The 21,521-nt window shown below is 42.6% G+C and overlaps 1 protein-coding gene across 4 annotated transcripts in view; it reads right to left on the reverse strand.

Annotated features, from left to right (window-relative positions):
* wdr26a (WD repeat domain 26a) overlaps window positions 1–21,521 on the reverse strand; it is a 154,707-nt gene that overhangs the window by 10,544 nt on the left and 122,642 nt on the right. Inside the window, exons 11-13 of one of the 4 annotated variants that reach the window (XM_049583154.1) lie at window positions 6,408–6,486; window positions 6,139–6,268; window positions 4,616–4,810 (exon numbers count right to left, since the gene is read on the reverse strand). In XM_049583154.1, coding sequence (XP_049439111.1) covers window positions 4,616–4,810; window positions 6,139–6,268; window positions 6,408–6,486 — 404 coding nt within the window. Of the gene's footprint in view, window positions 1–4,615; window positions 4,811–6,138; window positions 6,269–6,407; window positions 6,487–16,015; window positions 16,034–16,301; window positions 16,409–18,492; window positions 21,489–21,521 lie in introns of those variants that run through there. The other 3 variants (XM_049583155.1, XR_007449789.1, XR_007449790.1) reach the window with 3 other exon arrangements.

Raw genomic sequence — 21,521 nt, forward strand, 5'->3', positions numbered from 1 at the left:
AGTCTGTGGATATTCTCATTTATCCAGGTCAATTCCATTTTGGCAACAATTAAATCGTAGGCAACTGGACTTTGATTTTGTCTAGAAGACGTTTCGCCTCTTATCCAAGCGGCTTCATCAGTTCTCAACGCATCGGTCTGACTAGTCCTCACTAGTCTGACAAACAGTGGAGTAAGACTCAGGTTTTTAACCTCTGTGGAGGTGTACACCCACCACCCTCATAAGACAATACTTCGTTAGTGGAGTTTCACTGGACCATTGTTTGGGTCAGGTGAGTCACACTAGTGAACGACAGTCGTTAGGAGTGAGTGGGGCCACTGGTGAGCAACAGTCGTTAGGCATAATGTGTGGTTACCAGTGAACGACTGTCGTTGTGTTTCTTTGAGCCACTTGAGGTTAGTTTCAGGCAGTCTTAGTTTCATGGTTGTGAATTACCTATGTAAATCGACTCAATAGATTACACATTCTTTCTACATGTTGAATGATGATAATAAAAATATCCGTAAGGACTGCCGGGTCACAGCCTCTTCGGCCTTGGTGCCTGGGTTCAGCAGGGGCAGCAGGGGCAGCAGGCGGTGGAGCCACGAAGGAGCACGCGCCAGCTGAAAGAATTACTTGAGACAACACGGTTGGGGGTGGGTGGGGGGGGCTTTTGATCATTTGAATGAATAAATCTGATCTGAAAAATGTTTAATTTACGTTGTATAAAACAGAGCTTTAGGCTATTAATATTCAAATAATTTTCAGACGATGCACACAAAACTGCTGTAGGCTATATGTTATCCGTATCATTTGTTAAAATAAATGTTAAATAGCTCTACATTCCGACAGCCGTCACTGATTTAGAGTTTATCCATTATGCACAAAACATCTCTGGTTTCCCGTTCCCACTTCATTCAAAACCCCACAAATGAATCTTATGCTTGTTTGGTGACCGCTGTATTTTTTGTGCGTGTGCTTATGCGTTTCTTTGCCTCCAGGTTCATATCAAACCATTTACGCTTCACCTCTGACATGGTTCTTTGTACGAAGACAACATTAACAGCATATGTTACCTCCCTCCAGGCCTTCGCTTTGCCTGTCCCTGTCACACCACTACTAACTGAAGAAAATAAAATGTTTTTTCTTAAGTCCACTTCACCCAAAATTATTTCGATCTTCGCTTCGGAAAAAATTCTTTTTCTTTCTCTCGATTTCTTTGTTTGCGCCATGACTGACAGGTGACTGGATGCACCTACACCTCTTTATATGGTGGTCATTGGCTATTCATGGGCGGGGATTTATGCTAATTACTGATTACCGGGAGTGCGCTGTCACTTTACGATGGATTGGCATTCATGATCATACACACGTGTTTACAATCAAATCTGAGTTTCCCGCGGCATTCCTGAATCCGGAGTAGGTTTTTAGTAGCATTGGCTTTTATGTGCAAATCTACACACAGATTTACTCACTTTTCATGAATGAGACCCACTGACTCCACCTTCAGCATTTCTTAATACGATTCTTTCAGCAGCTGACAGTGGCCAAGCATGTGAATAATTGCTCTTACTGCAGCTTTTGATACACTTGACCACTTGATTTTTAGGGAAAGCCTTTAGCATTGGGGTAGGCATATTGGATATGACTGACTTTCTGTGTGGCCACTGACCATCATAAAACTTTTACTACCCAGTTAACTCATGGAGTCTCTCAGGATTTAGATTTTTGTCTGCTATTATTCTCCATTTATATGATGTCAGATCTATCAGAACACAATATTAGTTTCTAGTTCCAGTGCAGATGATTTCTCTTTTGATTACAGCAACACATGTCCTCCTGCTTGAAACCCTATTGAAGAAACAACAGGCTTAGTTGTCATGTGATACCTGGTGCTTCCTGCTCCTCCACAACATTTCAAAAAGTGGATCTTTTTGATGTGCAAAAAACATGCTGACATGAAACTGTCATGCATATGCTTTTATTACATCCTGGTTAGAAAACTGTGACTCTTTATATTTCTGTCTGTGTCAATACAACATGTCCAACCTTTAACTGGTCCAGAATGCTGCAGCAAGTCAAGATCCAACTAAACAATGTTCCTAACCCCAATCTTAGCATAGCTACATTAGTTACCTTTATGTTTAGAATAGATTTTAATATTTACTTTTAAGGCATATACAGTACAGGCCAAAAGTTTGGACACACCTTCTCATTCAATGCGTTTTCTTTATTTTCATGACTATTTACATTTTAGATTCTCACTGAAGGCATCAAAACTATGAATGAACACATGTGGAGTTATGTACTTAACAAAAAAAGGTGAAATAACTGAAAACATGTTTTATATTCTAGTTTCTTCAAAATAGCCACCCTTTGCTCTGATTACTGCTTTGCACACTCTTGGCATTCTCTCGATGAGCTTCAAGAGGTAGTCACCTGAAATGGTTTCCACTTCACAGGTGTGCCTTATCAGGGTTAATTAGTGGAATTTCTTGCTTTATCAGTGGGGTTGGGACCATCAGTTGTGTTGTGCAGAAGTCAGGTTAATACACAGCCGACAGCCCTATTGGACAACTGTTAAAATTCATATTATGGCAAGAACCAATCAGCTAACTAAAGAAAAACGAGTGGCCATCATTACTTTAAGAAATGAAGGTCAGTCAGTCTGGAAAATTGCAAAAACTTTAAATGTGTCCCCAAGTGGAGTCGCAAAAACCATCAAGCACTACAACGAAACTGGCACACATGAGGACCGACCCAGGAAAGGAAGACCAAGAGTCACCTCTGCTTCTGAGGATAAGTTCATCCGAGTCACCAGCCTCAGAAATCGCAAGTTAACAGCAGCTCAGGTCAGAGACCAGATGAATGCCACACAGAGTTCTAGCAGCAGACCCATCTCTAGAACAACTGTTAAGAGGAGACTGTGCGAATCAGGCCTTCATGGTCAAATAGCTGCTAGGAAACCACTGCTAAGGAGAGGCAACAAGCAGAAGAGATTTGTTTGGGCCAAGAAACACAAGGAATGGACATTAGACCAGTGGAAATCTGTGCTTTGGTCTGATGAGTCCAAATTTGAGATCTTTGGTTCCAACCGCCGTGTCTTTGTGAGACGCAGAAAAGGTGAACGGATGGATTCCACATGCCTGGTTCCCACTGTGAAGCATGGAGGAGGAGGTGTGATGGTGTGGGGGTGTTTTTCTGGTGACACTGTTGGGGATTTATTCAAAATTGAAGGCACACTGAACCAGCATGGCTACCACAGCATCCTGCAGCGACATACCATCCCATCCGGTTTGCGTTTAGTTGGACGATCATTTATTTTTCAACAGGACAATGACCCCAAACACACCTCCAGGCTGTGTAAGGGCTATTTGACCAAGAAGGAGAGTGATGGAGTGCTGCGGCAGATGACCTGGCCTCCACAGTCACCAGACCTGAACCCAATCGAGATGGTTTGGGGTGAGCTGGACCGCAGAGTGAAGGCAAAGGGGCCAACAAGTGCTAAACACCTCTGGGAACTCCTTCAAGACTGTTGGAAAACTATTTCAGGTGACTACCTCTTGAAGCTCATGGAGAGAATGCCAAGCGTGTGCAAAGCAGTAATCAGAGCAAAGGGTGGCTATTTTGAAGAAACTAGAATATAAAACATGTTTTCAGTTATTTCACCTTTTTTTGTTAAGTACATAACTCCACATGTGTTCATTCATAGTTTTGATGCCTTCAGTGAGAATCTACAATGTAAACAGTCATGAAAATAAAGAAAACGCATTGAATGAGAAGGTGTGTCCAAACTTTTGGCCTGTACTGTATGAGGTTGGCCCCTGTCTGCATCTCTGACATGTGAGCCTGAGGCCTTGGTAGTTTTTGGTCAAGGCTGAAAACCAGAGGAATCCAGCTCTTTGGAGTCAGGACCCCTCGACTCTGGAACAACCTGCCTGAGGAGATCAGACAGACATGTTCTGTTTCTCCAATTAAACCTCTCTTTAAAAGAAATCACTTTAAAACAGCATTCTTCTCAACTGCCTTTATGTTTTTAATCCATGTCTTTGTGCAATTATGTTTTAACCTTATTTGGTACTATTTTCATTTTTAAATAATCTAATGGCATCGTCATCTGATTTATCTTGATTTTATGTTTTTCATAAAGCACTCTGTGACTTGTTTTTGAAGTGCTTTATACATTTTTACTATTACTGCGTTCTCCTCCCTTTGCAACCTGTGCTTCAGAGCCCTGCTTTCTTTTTCATTCATATTATTTCCATGTTAATGTTTCTCATCAAAGACTGATTTATTTAAGTTTCCTCTCAAAAGTGATTGACTACTCACATAATGCACCCCTTTTGACAAAAAAAAACCAAAATATTACTTCATCTAAGCCACAAAGACTTAATCTTACTACATTTCAGTGTAATATATATATTTATATTATATCTTATCTTAATCAAAATTCAGAACCTGAAATGTTCCTGTGTTTAGGAGAACTGTTGCTGGTAATTTTAAAAAATGTAGAAAAAAAACTGTGGTCTCTCATTCTCTTTAAATGTAAATTGCTGAGGAACCTGATGAAAGCAATAGCCAAAAGATAATACAACCTTTCTCTCGTAAGTACGCACAGTAGTTGTCATACTCATACCATTGAGCCCCTCTACATCCTGAACATCCAGGAAGGGAGCGGGTCCCCAAATTCGGACGGTCCCGTCATCTGAGGCGCTGGCCAGCAGTCCAGGCAGGACAGGGTTCCAGCTCACACAGTTGACTGTGCGGGTGTGACCAGTCAGCTCTGCGATGGGCAGCTCACTGCGCCGGTGCCAGATGTAAACTTTGTGGTCTGACAGGAGACAGGACAGGACTTCATCAGCTGCTACCAGTTTACTGTTTACTGTGTTACTGGTGTTACATAGTTTTCAGGCACACATCAATTACATTATTTGCCCAATGAGGCTTTGCAGTAGCAGGGGTCTGATTTTACTTATAAGAGAGAGAGAGTTGACCAAAAAGAATGTGGTGGAGGATCTGGAATCAAAATGAAAGCAAAAGTGCGTACTTGGCAATATTTCAGGCTCAACCTCAGGGCAACAGGGAACCTGATAACATTGGTTGGTTCCATCGCCAAGAAGTTAGAGGTGTGAAGCCTGTTACCTGCAGCTGCTCATCTAAAGCAGGATTTTATACTTCTGCTTTGAATCGACACCATACCAATAGCGTAACTGCATAACCTGCAACTCAGTCTGACATGCACCTCTACAGAAATGTAACTACATGTGACAGCGACTTAGACCTCCTGTCTATTTTTGTAAGCTGTAAACCATTTCCCTTAGTAGAAACAAAGCTTTCAATTACTTTTATTTCACAGACGAGAAACAATAGGCTGTGAGGACAATAAAACTCCCACAAAAAAGCATTAAGTCCTGTGTGTGATTTATACTGGCTTCATATGAGTAGAGGAAATCTCCACTTGTCACTATGCTAATCTATACAATGTAAAATGCCATAGGCTTGTGGCAACAACGTTAACATGTTATATTTGTGTGGAAAACGTGTTTAGTATAAGACAATTGTTTTGTCAGTGAATCTTGTGAGTTGTAATGGAGCCGAAGCATGTAACGTTACATTTTCTTAAAAGTTGCCGTTGTTCCTGGCTTCATATGACTAGAGAAAATGTCAGCAAGCCGCTAGGCTAATTTGAACAATTTAAAATGCTATAGGCTTGTGCTAATAACATTAGCATGTTGTGTTTGTAGGGAAAATCTGTCCAGCAAAAGACAAGCGTTTGGGATTTGTGTACTTATGTTTGAAACTGTCTCTATTAGGCCATGTTTAATGTGTGTTTTGGGTATGTTCTGAATCAACTAAACTTTACAGCACAAACTACAGCACAGAAATCCCACTGCTGACTAGTTTTTTCGAAGTGTAACTGCAGAGTGACACGGTCACACCACCGCACACGCATAAATGCTCACAACGACGTATGCCACCTGTGTAGGCTACATCATAGGCTGTGTATAGAGCTGACACACAAGTATAAATCCAACTAAACAGCTCATTATGTCTGCTCCTGCCTGTTAATTTTGACCTTTCTTTTTTCATTTGTCTGTCCCTGGTCCACAACAGAAAGCAGCTGGTCTGAGCTTTTCTCTAAACATTATGTTGTCTTGCCTTCACTACCACTTGCGATAAAGTCTTCATTGTGCCCTCCGAAGCAGGAGTGGATGGTGTAGAAGCCCTGGGTCACCCCTTGGTACTTCCTCACCAGCACCCGGTCCTGCAGGTCCCATAGGTGCACTCCCTGAAAACACACAGCATTTATTGAGACACACATTACAACATTAAACAGACCTGGTATTAAAGCAACCAGCTGAAGTTCTAATAAAAGGGAAGTTATACTGTATTGTGGTGTGGATGTGAGGAAGTAAGAAGCTGCTCACCTGAGTTGCAACATTGAGCAGAGCTAACCTTCCGTTTTTGGAAACAGTGAAAGACATGATGGGGTGGTCCTCCTGCACTCTGCAATGACACAACACACATCATCAACCACAAGCAGAGCAAATACTGCTGAACAGAGAAGCTCACTGCTTCAACGCAGCCCAAAAAAATACATACATCACAAAAAAAGGAGAATTGCCTGCATAACTGGTAGGTTAAACATAGACAGCTACATGTGTAATGCCACCCATTCAATTAACCAGAGCAGTTTTCCACACATTTATTTCTTTGTGTTGGCCTGCCACAATTAAAATATCTGCTACCACATTTTCATTACGTGCGCCGTTGTAATACGGAGTGCTGGGCACAGACTGAGATGCAGAATCATTGACGCGAAGTGAAAACATCAATCCACGTCATCGTCTTTAGGATCTGTTTCTATTTCGGAAGTCTGTGTCACCATCAAAAAGCAGCAAGCAGACCACAAGCAGCCAAGACAAAGATGATGAGGATAGTGTTATTTACTCAGGAATAAATCAGCAATGTGGAAATATTTTGGATTATGAAGAAAATACAAGTCAATACATGAAGCCTATGCTATATGTAAACAATGCTGTTATGAGATAAAACATGTGCATCTCATTCTGTTAACTGCTCATTACAAGTTGCTCTGTTTCATCAATGTCCGGTTGAAAAAACACGCATGCAGGCTGAAATTCAATCGTGCTGTCATGTCAGGAAAGGCAGTGACTGAACCAATGGTGAGTAAGAGAAAGTAACGTTACATGGAATTTGTAAGCTATGAGTACAGAAATAAAAGCCTGGCAGCCTCTAGGCTAATTTATGCAATGTAAACATGCTTGAGCTAATAATGGGTCACTAGCAAAAAAACAACTGCTTTGTCCATGAACCTTGACAGTTATTACTGAGCTGAATTTGTTTTGTTAAACAATGTTGTTGTTAATCCATGTTTCCTGTCTGTTGAGTGAAGTTTGCCTTCAAGGCTTTAAGATATTCCTGAAGTAAAAAGCCCTGAAAGCTAACTTATCCCATGTGCTGTTTCAGTTACAGGAGAACCTGCCAACCCTTTTTTTTTTTTTTTTTTTTTAACTTTTGGCTAGACACATGGAACACACTGCAGAGGCAAGGTATGAATTACTACTAATTAATATTTATCCTGATATTATTGGTGCTTTTATTATTTGAAGTGACAGTACACCTCATCATCTTTTACAGCAAAGAGGACTTGACCGCTGCAGACATTGTTTCAGAACTCTCAACAGAGATCACAAAAACATTTTACAGCAGGTTCAATATTAATAGAGACAATGGCCCTCATTTATTAATCTTGTGTGGAAACGGGTGCAGATCTGAGCGCAGTTCGTATCTGATCAATCCCAGCGTAAGAATGATCAGGCCTTGATAAAAGCAGCGTCTGAAATCAATCGTCATTAGCATGTCACTATGGAGTTAGATTTGTCTCATTAATACCTGTAAATGCACAGAGGGTGATCTACAAATATTTCTTGATCTGCACACATTTCATAATTATGTGTGTGAACAGATCGACAATCTGTGTGTAAATGTGTAATCTGTAAATATAAAACACATTCTACAAATACAAAGAATATCTGTGAATACATTAAATTAATTTGCAAATAAATGAAAAGCATTTGTGAATACCTTCCTAACATTTACAACTTTTGAACAGGCATTTGTGAACTCAGTTTTTATTTGTGAATCGAAAAAACACTTGTGGATCTCAGTTCTAAGTGTGTGGATTTGCTTTTTACACACACGGATTTTTGAGACAAACTTTCTGAACGAAAATGCACTCGTATCACTCGGCCATCTTCGGATAGCACATGATCACCCAGCTGATGACGTCATTTCCGCATGTGAAAGTAAGAGCATGCAGTCTTTCTATGAGCTGTTTTTTGTTGTTGTTTTTTTTTTTTAATAATAATCAGCGATAAGTAACCTGCATTCATTGTTTGATGTTAATGTCATACAATGAATATTAGTGTGTGTTTATTTGTTCTATGTATTTTGCACGCACTTTTGTATACATTCTGTTTGAGTATAAAAGGCACAGTGGCTTGGCTGCTTCTTCAGTTGGCAGTTATCAGCCAACTCATCCTTTATATTTTTCATTTATTCTTTTGAGTAGGATTAAAGTCACAAAGCACTTCACATCTTATTATTAGTGTACTCTTACTAATGTAATTGTAACGTCTGTGCTGACTGCACCGTGTTTAGTTAGGTTACATTGTTTCAGTGAGGTTATGTTAACTGTTGTAAGATATGACAAGTGGCAACACCCTGGTTAAGGTCTTTGATAGAACAGCTGTTGGTGTTGGTAGCTCTTTTTGTTTATAAATGTAATATTGTACAGTACAGGCCAAAAGTTTGGACACACCTTCTCATTCAATGCATTTTCTTTATTTTCATGACTATTTACATTGTAGATTCTCACTGAAGGCATCAAAACTATGAATGAACACATGTGGAGTTATGTACTTAACAAAAAAAGGTGAAATAACTGAAAACATGTTTTATATTCTAGTTTCTTCAAAATAGCCACCCTTTGCTCTGATTACTGCTTTGCACACTCTTGGCATTCTCTCCATGAGCTTCAAGAGGTAGTCACCTGAAATGGTTTTCCAACAGTCTTGAAGGAGTTCCCAGAGGTGTTTAGCACTTGTTGGCCCCTTTGCCTTCACTCTGCGGTCCAGCTCACCCCAAACCATCTCGTTTGGGTTCAGGTCCGGTGACTGTGGAGGCCAGGTCATCTGCTACAGCGCTCCATCACTCTCCTTCTTGGTCAAATAGCCCTTACACAGCCTGGAGGTGTGTTTGGGGTCATTGTCCTGTTGAAAAATAAATGATCGTCCAACTAAATGCAAACCGGATGGGATGGCATGTCGCTGCAGGATGCTGTGGTAGCCATGCTGGTTCAGTGTGCCTTCAATTTTGAATAAATCCCCAACAGTGTCACCAGCAAAACACCCCCACACCATCACACCTCCTCCTCCATGCTTCACAGTGGGAACCAGGCATGTGGAATCCATCCGTTCACCTTTTCTGCGTCTCACAAAGACACGGCGGTTGGAACCAAAGATCTCAAATTTGGACTCATCAGACCAAAGCACAGATTTCCACTGGTCTAATGTCCATTCCTTGTGTTTCTTGGCCCAAACAAATCTCTTCTGCTTGTTGCCTCTCCTTAGCAGTGGTTTCCTAGCAGCTATTTGACCATGAAGGCCTGATTCGCGCAGTCTCCTCTTAACAGTTGTTCAAGAGATGGGTCTGCTGCTAGAACTCTGTGTGGCATTCATCTGGTCTCTGATCTGAGCTGCTGTTAACTTGCGATTTCTGAGGCTGGTGACTCAGATGAACTTATCCTCAGAAGCAGAGGTGACTCTTGGTCTTCCTTTCCTGGGTCGGTCCTCATGTGTGCCAGTTTCGTTGTAGCGCTTGATGGTTTTTGCGACTCCACTTGGGGACACATTTAAAGTTTTTGCAATTTTCCAGACTGACTGACCTTCATTTCTTAAAGTAATGATGGCCACTCGTTTTTCTTTAGTTAGCTGATTGGTTCCTGCCATAATATGAATTTTAACAGTTGTCCAATAGGGCTGTCGGCTGTGTATTAACCTGACTTCTGCACAACACAACTGATGGTCCCAACCCCATTGATAAAGCAAGAAATTCCACTAATTAACCCTGATAAGGTACACCTGTGAAGTGGAAACCATTTCAGGTGACTACCTCTTGAAGCTCATGGAGAGAATGCCAAGAGTGTGCAAAGCAGTAATCAGAGCAAAGGGTGGCTATTTTGAAGAAACTAGAATATAAAACATGTTTTCAGTTATTTCACCTTTTTTTGTCAAGTACATAACTCCACATGTGTTCATTCATAGTTTTGATGCCTTCAGTGAGAATCTACAATGTAAATAGTCATGAAAATAAAGAAAACGCATTGAATGAGAAGGTGTGTCCAAACTTTTGGCCTGTACTGTAGTTGTATTGATCATTGTTAATATGTAGATTGCGTTAAGCTAACGTTAGCTACTGAACAAGCATCTGCTGCCATGGCAACAGTAAACATTTATGTTGCGGGCTGGGGGGGACAAAAGCAGGGTGCAGCATTTTATACATTGTTAATAGACCAGAAAACTTTTCCGAGCTGGAAATCGACACCGGGCGGCACGGTGGTGTGGTGGTTATCACTCTCGCCTCACAGCAAGAGGGTTGTTCGATCCCGGGCATAGGAGCCCTTCTGTGCGGAGTTTGCATGTTCTCCCCGTGTCAGCGTGGGTTCTCTCCGGGCACTCCGGCTTCCTCCCACAGTCCAAAGACATGCAGATTGGGGACTAGGTTAATTGATAACTCTAAATTGTCCGTAGCGCGTGAATGGTTGTTTGTCTCTATGTGTCAGCCCTGCGATAGTCTGGCGACCTGTCCAGGGTGTACCCTGCCTCTCGCCCAATGTCAGCTGGGATAGGCTCCAGCCCCCCCGCGACCCTCAAGAGGATGAAGCGGTCAGAAGATGAATGAATGAATGAATGAAATCGACACCCTCATGTCTGAGGTGGAGGTAAATAAAGATGTGCTTTTTGGAAGTTTAAAAACTGGCATTAAAAGAGCCTGTAAAAACACTGTCTGGAAGAAGATCATGGAGGCTGTCAACAGCGTCGCCGTTGACAAACAGACTCCAGCTGACATTTGAATAAAATTCTCAATAAGTAGCCTATGCCTAATGATGATGATAGTAAAAAAATGAATCTTTTATTCATCCATAGCCTAATAGCCTATGCCTGGTAATTCTTTACGTTTAGGTCAAGAAAAAGTGGTCAGACTTAAAGCTGGCAACAAAAAGCATGTTGCTGCCCTTAGGCGCAGCAGCACGCAGACCAGAGGAGGCCAACCAGACCCCAGCCTGACCCTGACAGGGACCGAGGAAAGAATCTCCTCACGAATCGGGTCAGAATCTATCTCTGGCATAAGTGGTGGTGGTGGTGGAGACACAGACGCACTTGCATCGGAACTGGAGCAGGATGGCAACTAACAGCCCTCCTTTTGCTTGCATTGTAAAATTGGACAGTTAATTTAACCCTGACAGTACACTATTGTCCAAATAAACAGGCTTACACATGTTACGCAGGTACACATTTTTATTGTTTTGTTTAAATGCTGTTTCAGAGCCAGGCACCAGCGGCATAGTGTCCAGGTCTTCTCCCCAGAGCGGTCCCACCGAGCCAGACCCACCGAGCCAGGCAACTGAGGGCAAGCGCGTCCCCTCTGCCTCCCATGCTGAGCCAAGACCAGCAATCATCACGGCAGAGGTCCTGGAAAGGCAGACAGAAATATGCCGTTTATTGGCTTCAGTTGTTAGCATCCAAATTAATAACACGCTAAAAGAAATTAACAAGAATGTAAAAAAAAAGACCTGATTTTTTTTTTTTTAAATGACTAAACATTGTCCATTGTCTGTATTGAATATCCCTTTAGCCAATAGCCCCTAGGCTATACTTGCATTACATTACTGATTAAATACTGTAGAGCACTTAAACAACTTTAAGGTATACTTTACATTTTAGAAGCAATGAATGAGGTCCTGTCTCCTCCATATAGCCCCCAGTGGAGGCTGTGCTGGCCACGGTTCCCTGGGCATTGGTTCATCTGGCAGCGCTGGCACATCAAACGGCACTCCATTGTCTAAAGCAATATTGTGCAAAACTGCACAGGCCAAAATGATGTGGCACTGGCACACCTTTTCTGGGGTATACAGCAGCGTTCCCTCTGCTGGTCCAAGACAGAGCCACCTGCCCTTGAGCAACCTGAAGCAGCGCTCCACCATGACCCATGTGCGTTGTGACAGCCTGTGAGCCAGGTGCCTGACGTACCCCCTGGACACACCTATTTACACACCCACTACTCACTGATTTGTCCGTGGTTCACGGCTTCATTAAAGTAATCTGCTTCCGTGTTCAGTCCTGGTACTCTGTGAGAGGAGTTGCTGCAGCAGCACGCAGCAGGAGACTGAACCACGCAGGAGGAGGAAGAAACCCATGGTGAGACTTTTTCTTACTGGTTATGTCTGACAAACCATCATCCTATGATCAGGCTGCTCACTACTTAATATTGACTCACTAGCCTACTTGTAGCGGCGTATCGCTCCGGCTGTCAGCTGACGTCACCATCTGCGGACAGTCTAAAGGCACCGGCAGAAGGAAAATCTGGAACGGATTCCGTACTGACTGATGTGACTGACGACTGTGAGTGAATGATTTTGTGTTGACTTAAAAGTAATGCTTTTGATTTGTACTGTGTATCTTGTTAAAATGTGTTTTTCACACTGTGTTGGTGTACCGCTCAAATGGCCCTCCAAACTGAGGTTGTTTGGTTGTGTTTCCTGTAGGCACTGGGTTTACCCCTGGAGTGCTGAGGTCTTCAGGAAAACCTGAACTGGAGTATTCTTTTTTTCCTTCTATTTTGTTTTTGGGCACTGGAGATGAACTGTGAATTAATCCTGCATGAACTCTGAATGTTCCATAACGGTGGAGAATTTCTGAATACACTGGATGTGCAATGAAATATTGTGTTTGTGTGTTTCCTATGATCATATTGTGTTCTTGTTTCATGCTGGGTTATTTATTTATTTATTCAATGCTGAGGGTGCATATTTTGAGTGTGTGTCCTGGGGCCTGTATCACGAAGCGAGATCAACCTTTCCTGGGTTACCCAGACCTATCCTGGGTTGACTAACCCTAACAATGGCAATCAGGATAATCGGTATCACGACGATGGATATCAACTCGGTAACTCAACCCAGGGTTGCTTTATCAAGAGCCGTGAACGTGCACGCAGCGGACCAATCACAATCATGGGAGAAGCGCAGTGTGACTGAGCGTCACTGAGCGTCCTCACAGAGCGCCGTATGTGAGGGGAAAAAAGTATTTCTCATGTGAGGATCAGAGATTAATTCTACTAAAATATGAGGAGGAGAAAAGCAACATTACAGAAATAGAGGGAAAAATCAAGACAAAACAAGGTAGCAAATAAAATGATGTGTAGGGTTAAATTACTCATCACTGGTTCAAGTAGCTACAGTACCTGTACATCTGACACTGATCACACCCTTGAATCCCATGAAACCAATGCTGCGCAGATGAATTGCGTATATTACAATTATTGTCTAACATCATTGCGTCTGATAAATTGGTCTTCTTTGTCATAACGTTATATATGCTACAATAAAGCTTAAAGCTGACGCCACAATTAAATCATATCAACACCAAATTGATAGTCTGAATAAAATCATCCTGATATTGAGCTGTGTTAGAAATTAACAACTGCGCAAAAATATACCTAGTCTCCCTCTTTAAAAAAACAATAAGGAAAATCCCTCAAACACCATGAAGTGTAGACATGATAGGCTACTTTCCACATTTCCAGCAGCAAAGCTGTCAATTAGGCCCATTATCTTTAACAGGGATCATTTCCTCCAACAAAACAAAATGTTGGCACTAATTAATGGTGCTATTAAGTGTCCGCAAATTATCAGTTTCTTTCTTATGAAGGGGTGGGATGAAATTTTGACTTCTTTCCACTCCTTTCTGAACAATCTTTTCATTGTCGTTGTTGCTTTCTTTTCTTTTTAAATGTTCAAAAAAAACTTTAAAATCAAAATTAATCAAATGAATTAAACTTCCCGTCATGACTGGGCTGCATTTCTGTCAGCGGAGTCATTTTTTTCCGAACAGCTGATTGGCCAGTGGGTGGTGCTTTTTATAGGATCAGATTCAACCCTGAACTTACCCTGCTCCGGAGCAGGATAGCCGTTCAGAGTAAGTTACCATGGTGATCTACCCCGATAAGAACTGAACCGGCTTCGTGAGACCGAAAACCCAGGGTTAACCCTGAAGTTACCTCGCTAAGACATTAATCCTGCTTCATGATACAGGACCCTGGTGTGTGTGTTTGACTGAAACAAACAAACAAACAAAAACAATCCTAAATGTCAGGAGGGATACCTGACTGGCACCCTTTAAAAACCAATCTCTCAAGTCAAACCGTCACAGCGTGTGTGCGCACTGTTAAACCTGCGCTCCTGCTCTGTGGCAGGCTTTGCCAGCAGGGTTATAAGGTATTTCGTGAACCTCTGTCATCTGGAACAAGAACCATACCAAAATGTTAATCATTTAATAACCTACTTTGTTTAGATTAATTTAACGCAGTTTACCTACTTACTGTACCAAGGAGATGACTTCGGCTCTGCAGTGCACCCTCCTGTAGCTGTGCCCCCACGCTACTGTTATGGAATATAAATGAGTCTTGTGTCACCTCCGGCCACTTGGCTACCACGTTTAGTAGTGATAGCCTGGCATCACAAATTACCTGTACGTTAATAGAGTGGTAATTTTTGCGATTGATGAATGCGTAATCATTCATGGATGGTGGCTTCAGATGCACAGGAGTACAATCAATTGCTCCAATTACATTTGGAAACCCAGCAATCTCATAAAATTGCCTTTTAATCACAGATTGCTGGGCATCATTGTACGGGAACCGAATGTAATTTCGGGAGAGGGACTTGATTGGTGCCAACATTGCTGGCATCGTCCTGCTGATAGTTGGCTGGGAGACCCCAGCCCTGTCCCTGATCTCGCGCTGAAAGGTCCCGGTAGCCAAAAACCCCAGCGTGGCGAGCATCTGCACCGGCACAGGTAAGGCATTTGACCCTCTGGTTTCCTTCTATAAGTGGGCTTCTAAATTGTGGCATAAATCAATGATCACATGACTTGGGACCCGAAAGCGACTAATAAGCCAATCATCATTGTCCATGAGGAGATCCCTGCGGTCCCTGAAAACTCACTCACGTCTCACATGCGCGTACTGCTGTTCCAACACAAGCAAATCTGCCATTGTCGAGATCTGATAACTGTCAAAGCTCTTCTTTAAATAGGGGAGTGGATAAAAACCTAACCAACCACAGTGCACATATCGATCATCTTACCAGATGCTTTTGATTGCTTGAAATTGTGTCACACCCGGGCTTTGATTGAAAACACCAAAAACAAACAATTAGAGAATTTTGCCATTAAGTTCTTTTACAAACACAGATTTCTGTTTGTATATGTCAAATTTTAGAGTATAATAATGTATAGGCCCACGGCCGGATTGGGGAAATAATTCAGGCTGTGAAATATAGCATGAAATATAGCCCAAGTCAGCCCACTTTTAAAGTCAGATCAGAAATTTAATTTCCTGCATTCTGGTTTATTTTAGTGCATGTGAATCACAAACCAATGAGCAAATAACTGCTTAGTAAACTGTACTGTTATGAACCTGTCATTAGGGAGGGAAATTACACAAGGACAAAGATTTAACCTAGCCAATATTTATTCAGTAATAATACAGAAAATGCAATGTGGGCTTTTGTTCATCAGTGGTGTGAGCAGGGGGTTTGAATGAAGTGTATGTGAGATGAGATGCAAAAAAGATACTGGAGAAAAAGAAGAATACATTGGCTTAGCTGAAAATACTGCTGCAGGAGTCAAGAGGGATGGACAGCTGTTTGGTGAAGGTGGGCTAGACAGACCCTCACTGCCCGAAGGTAACTCTGGAACACACAACATAGTTACAGAGACATTAGTGCACTCCAGCAACTACCACTGCTGTTGGTAAAATAATACTTGTCATTTTACAAACAGAACATTTTGGCAAAAATATATATAACATCACTTAATGGATCTAATCACATGGTATTTCTCTCTGCAGAACACTCAGTCGTTTTCTGGTTGACTTCAGGCTTGTTCAGTATGCTCTTTTAGCATATTACAGTGTTCTCAGGATTTCCTGGGGAAAGAAAATTTGTGCCTCATACTCACCCACTCACACCTCCCTCCCCCTTCCCCCTCTGCTTGGACTCCCTGTAGGGAATGTTGGGCCTCTTCTCCACCAGAGCAATGATCACCCTACCCAGAGTCAGCAGGGACTGGAAGAAAAACAGAACAAAATGACAGTTAAAAAAAACCCAAACACTTTAAGTCTCTATTGTCACATTGCTCTATACACAGAGTGAAATTCACCTTCAACATGCAGTACAAATATAAAGGGAAATAGTATATACCAGGGGTGCCAAACCTTTTTTGAACCAAGATCTACTTTTCAAGAAGCCAGCCTGCCAAGATCTACCAGTCCAGTTCCAACTTTCATTTGTTATGTTTTATAATAACTTTCTTTTAACAAGAATAACTTCAAATGTGTCATTTAAAGTGTAGTGTCTCTTTTTTATCATCTAGTGGTCTTTCTCTTAGTTGTTTGTCTCTGTTTTAGTGAATTGTTTGTCACCCTGACCTGAACTATCTCTGTTGCTCACCTCTGGTGTCATTTCTGCTCTCCTCTGTTGTCTGTCTGTTTCTCTCTTCTGTGGTCTGTTGCTCTCGTCTGTCTGTCCACTCTCCTCTGTTGTCTGTTTCTCTCCTCTGTTGTCTGTCCATTTCTCTCTGTTGTTTATCTGTTGCTCTCCTCTGTTGTCTGTAACCCAGGGTAAATAAAACTAAACTATGTGAAACTATGTGAAACTGTGTGAATGAATGTCATGTTAGTTAAGTAGCCAATGAGAGCCACAACAGAGTAGCCTCAGCACTACTAACAGGAAGTGGGTACGCTGCTTAGTCAGATGAATGGGGACGTTGAGAGCAGAGCAGCTGCAGACGACTGAAACCCTGCTGAGGAACTCTGGTTGCATGAAGGCTCTTGACGAGTGAATTGGTCAGGCTTTCTGACTATGGAGAAACTGGACCAAGAAGAACTTCGATATACTGCAACCAGCATCTCACCTGCCAAGGCAGTAGGCCACACTGCAGCCCAGCCCCATTCATCTTTTCCCCCCCTTCACACACACACACGCACGCACGCACGCACGCACACACACACACACACACACACACACACACACACACACACACACACACTAAGGTATCCCCTGGATCAGCACATTAACCCCTCCTTGACTGACTAATTGACTTTTGGACTAATATTGCCATCATTATAATTTCTCCTCCTTAACCGAATCTTGTGGTTCCACTAGTACACACACATATTGTCGCTAGTTTACAATAAATTTTACACATCCAGTGTAAACATACATGTCTGTTTCTCTCTGTTGTTTATATGTTGCTCTCCTCTGTTTGTCTGTTTCTCTCCTCTGTTGTCTCTGTTGCTCTCCTCTGTTGTCTGTCTGTTGCTCTCCACTACTGTCCGTCTGTTTCTCTCTGTTGTCTATCTGTTGCTCTCCTCTGTAGTCTGTCTCTTTCTCTGTTGTCTATCTGTTGCTCTCCTCTGTTGTCTGTTTCCCTCCTCTGTTGTCTGCTGCTCTCCTCTGTTGTCTGTCTGCTGCTCTCCTCTGTTGTCTTTCTGTTGCTCTCCACTGTTGTCTGTCTGTTGCTCTCCTCTGTTGTCTGTCTGTTTCTCTCATCTGTTGTCTTTCTCTAATTTGTTGTCTTTCTCTCATTTGTTGTCTGTTTCTCTCATCTGTTGTCTGTCTGTTTCTCTGTTGTCTGTCTCTTTCTCTCCTCTCTTGTCTGCTGCTCTCCTCTGTTGTCTGTCTGTTGCTCTCCCCTGTTGTCTGTCTGCTGGTTTCCTCTGTTGTCTGTCTGTTTCTCTCATCTGTTGTCTTTCTCTCATTTGTTGTCTGTTTCTCTCATCTGTTGTCTGTCTGTTTCTCTGTTGTCTGTCTCTTTCTCTGCTCTCTTGTCCATCTGTTGCTCTCTTCTGTTGTCTGTTTCTCTCCTCTCTTGTCTGCTGCTCTCTGTTGTCTGTTGCTCTCCTTTGTTGTCTGTTTCTCTCCTCTGTTGTCTGGTTCTCTTCTCTGTTTTCTGTCAGTTTGTCTCTTCTGTTGTCTGTCTGTTGGTCTCAGCTGTTGTGTATTTCTTTGCTCTGCTGTCTGTCTGTTTCTCTCATCTGTTGTCTTTCTCTCATTTGTCTGTTTCTCTCATCTGTTGTCTGTTTCTCTCCTCTCTTGTCTGCTGCTCTCCTCTGTTGTCTGTCTGTTGCTCTCCTCTGTTGTCTTTCTGTTGCTCTCCTCTGTTGTCCGTTTACTTTAGAAAGTTACTTTCATTTACAAATTGACAACGATTATTAATTATTATTAATATGGTCAGTAGAAAAACTGCTGTGTGTGTGTGTGTGTGTGTGTGTGTGTGTGTGTCTGTGTGTGTGTATCTGGCCATGTTTTCAGATTCTCCTATCTTCAGTATGTCAGTAGGCGGTGTAGTGATTCATTGAACTCGGCCACCTTGTTAATAATCCTCTCTTGGTCAAGTCCCATCAAGATCTCCCTCTCCGTTGACATCAAAAGGAAAGCTTCAAGTTTATCCTGGGTGAGAGAGGTTCTTAACCGGTTCTTGACAAACTTGAGGGTAGAGAAGGTCCTCTCGCAGGCCACTTGTGAAACAGACATGGTAGGCATCTGTCAGAAGATTGTACTGTGACAAGAGCAAATGGCAACATATTGCACAGTTTTTTCCCCTGATATGTCACTGGCTCCCCTGTCTCTTGTGTTGTACCCATCCAAAGGGGACATTTTCAGTCTCTCCCACTGTGTTGCCAGGTTTGTCAGCTCTGTGTGCAAGTTCTCCAATGTAGCACGCTCATCAAACTCTTTTTCCTCACTCGCTTCTCTGGGAGAGCAGTTTGCACTTCAGCATCACAGTCCTGCTCCTTCAGATTGTTGTTAGTCCACTCAACAAAAGTGTTTGCTGCCCTCTTCACACCATCAAAGTCCCTGGCACACTTTCTCAGGTTGTCTTCGGTTGCCATCACCAGTCGCTGCGCTGTTAAGATATCCATGCCACTTGTTTGCAAGTACTTGGAGAGTGGGGAAATGTGCTCAAAGATCCTGAGAAACACCTGTGTGGTCAGTATGGTTTCATACCTCAGGAGGGCTTCCAGGTACCCTCTGGCTTTGACTCGCGTAGCAGGTTTCGTTGTCTCATCCTCCTCAATCCTCATTATGGTGATCACCACATCTGCATAGAGTGCATGGCTGGGCTTTCCAAAGCCTCCAAACACTTTGGTCAAGGCATGATCCTTAGCCCACCAACGAGTTTCTCCAATTAAACCAAGCCATCAGTAGCTATCACATCTGTCCCCACTGGTTCCCTCCCTGCATGCACTTGTACAACACCAGATTCAGCACATGAGAGTAACATTAAGTGTGAACTTGGTCAGGGGCCTCTGCTGATAGCAATGCTATGAACCCCTTATACTGTCCCTGCATGTTAGCAGCTCCGTCTGTCGAGTTCCCTACACAGTTCTTGATGTTAATACCCACCTTCTCCAGGGTCTGTTTAAGGAGCTCCACAAAATGCTGTCCTGTTGATGACTCACAATCAATGACACAGAGAAGTCTTTCATTGACAACATTGGTGACATAGTGCAGGACTACAGCGCACTGGTCTTTGGATGTTAAATCCTGTGTGGTGTCTATTTGGACTGAAAACATCCCTGCCTCCTGAACTTCAGTAGCAATCACATCTTGAATTAAGACCTTGATGACATTGATTATCTTGTTGACAGTAGTTTTGGACAACAAAGTAACGAGGGACCCTCTTCCTGTACCTTTCCTCTCATGTTGTCTCTTGCTCTTCTTGATGCAGTCTTTCACATGCTCTTGGAGGCAGACATCATATTGGCTGAGCAGCAATATCATTTCCAGGAAAGTGCCATGTTCTAAGCTTGGGTCGTCAAGGCTATATGCAGCTTAATTTATGCTAGGCTGACCATACGTCCTCTTTTGCCTGGACATGTCCACTTTTCATGTCCCGTCCGGGGCGTCCGGGGTTTTTTTTATAAACTGATGATAATGTCCGGTTTTCCATGTGTTTGTGAGTGGAGCGCGGCACGGGCCGCATATTTCTGTCCGAACCCGAACCGAGCCCGACATTATTTAATGACCAAAGCACTGAGTTTGTCACACAGTTGTTACGGTTACAGGCTATTTAACAGGCTGGGCGTGCTCAGCGGAGAGGGAGACCTCCGTGTTTGAGACGGGAGCGGGAGGCGGGAGGTCCGACGGTTCCAGCGAGATGAGAGGGGGAAATAAAACAAAATAAGATAAAATAGGAAAAACCTGTCTCCCTCTTTTATTTTATTTTCAGCGTTTAATCAAGGCGGAGGCGGGCGGCTGGAGGTCCGAGACTTCCAGCGAGGAGAGAGGTAGAAACAAACAGCCAATGTGTGTCTGTGTGTGTTATGTTCAGGTGTTGTCACGTAAATAACAGTCTCCAAGCATTAAACAGGACAGACAATAGGATTTTATTTATTTTTACACTACATTTTCACTGAAAGCTGACCGAATCCGCCCCTATTGGGGCCTATCTGAATTTCTGTCTTTGAGAGATATTATTTTGTAATATAACTGAATTTTCTATCCATACATATAAATTTTAAATATATTAAAATGATAAGGCATCTTTGAGTAAGCTGCGGGTATCATTTAAGTAGGCTATGTCGTGGCTGGCCGGATGTCCTCTTTTTTGGAAATCAAAATATGGTCACCCTAATTTATGCCTTCTCCCCTGTAGCTAAGGCCACGCTTTCCAATGAGTCTAAGTATACCAATAATATGCTCCATAACTTGCCTCTTCTTCCTGACCTGCTCATGATGCGCTGAGACTTGCTTTTCATTCAGGAGGCTACTGATGTCTGATTTTTTAGCTCTGAGGAAATAGGCTTCTACACTAGCTCTATAGCCCTTGCTTTGCTCATGCTCCTGTATTCTCAGATGGACATATTTCCATGTCTGCATGCCTCCTCTAGTGAATGCACTGTCACTGCCAGACCTTCCAAATGCAATACACACTGAGGGGTTTGTTGTGGGTGGTAGTTGAAAAATAATTCCAACTCTTTGGGTAGAGCGCGGGAAAAATAATCATATGGCTGTGCTCTGCTTTGACTGCTTTCCCTTGTCATCTTTGCGTTCTCCTGGCTATGACTGTCACTCTCCTCTGTCATTATCTCTCTTTCCAAAGGCTCCTGCCTAACTACGCTTGCGCTGCTACTCTCTCCATCTATTAAAGAACAAGAGCAAGAGAACAATACCC

This window comes from Epinephelus fuscoguttatus, linkage group LG8 (genome assembly GCF_011397635.1).
Source record: "Epinephelus fuscoguttatus linkage group LG8, E.fuscoguttatus.final_Chr_v1".
In the NCBI taxonomy this organism is placed as follows: Eukaryota; Metazoa; Chordata; class Actinopteri; order Perciformes; family Serranidae; genus Epinephelus; species Epinephelus fuscoguttatus.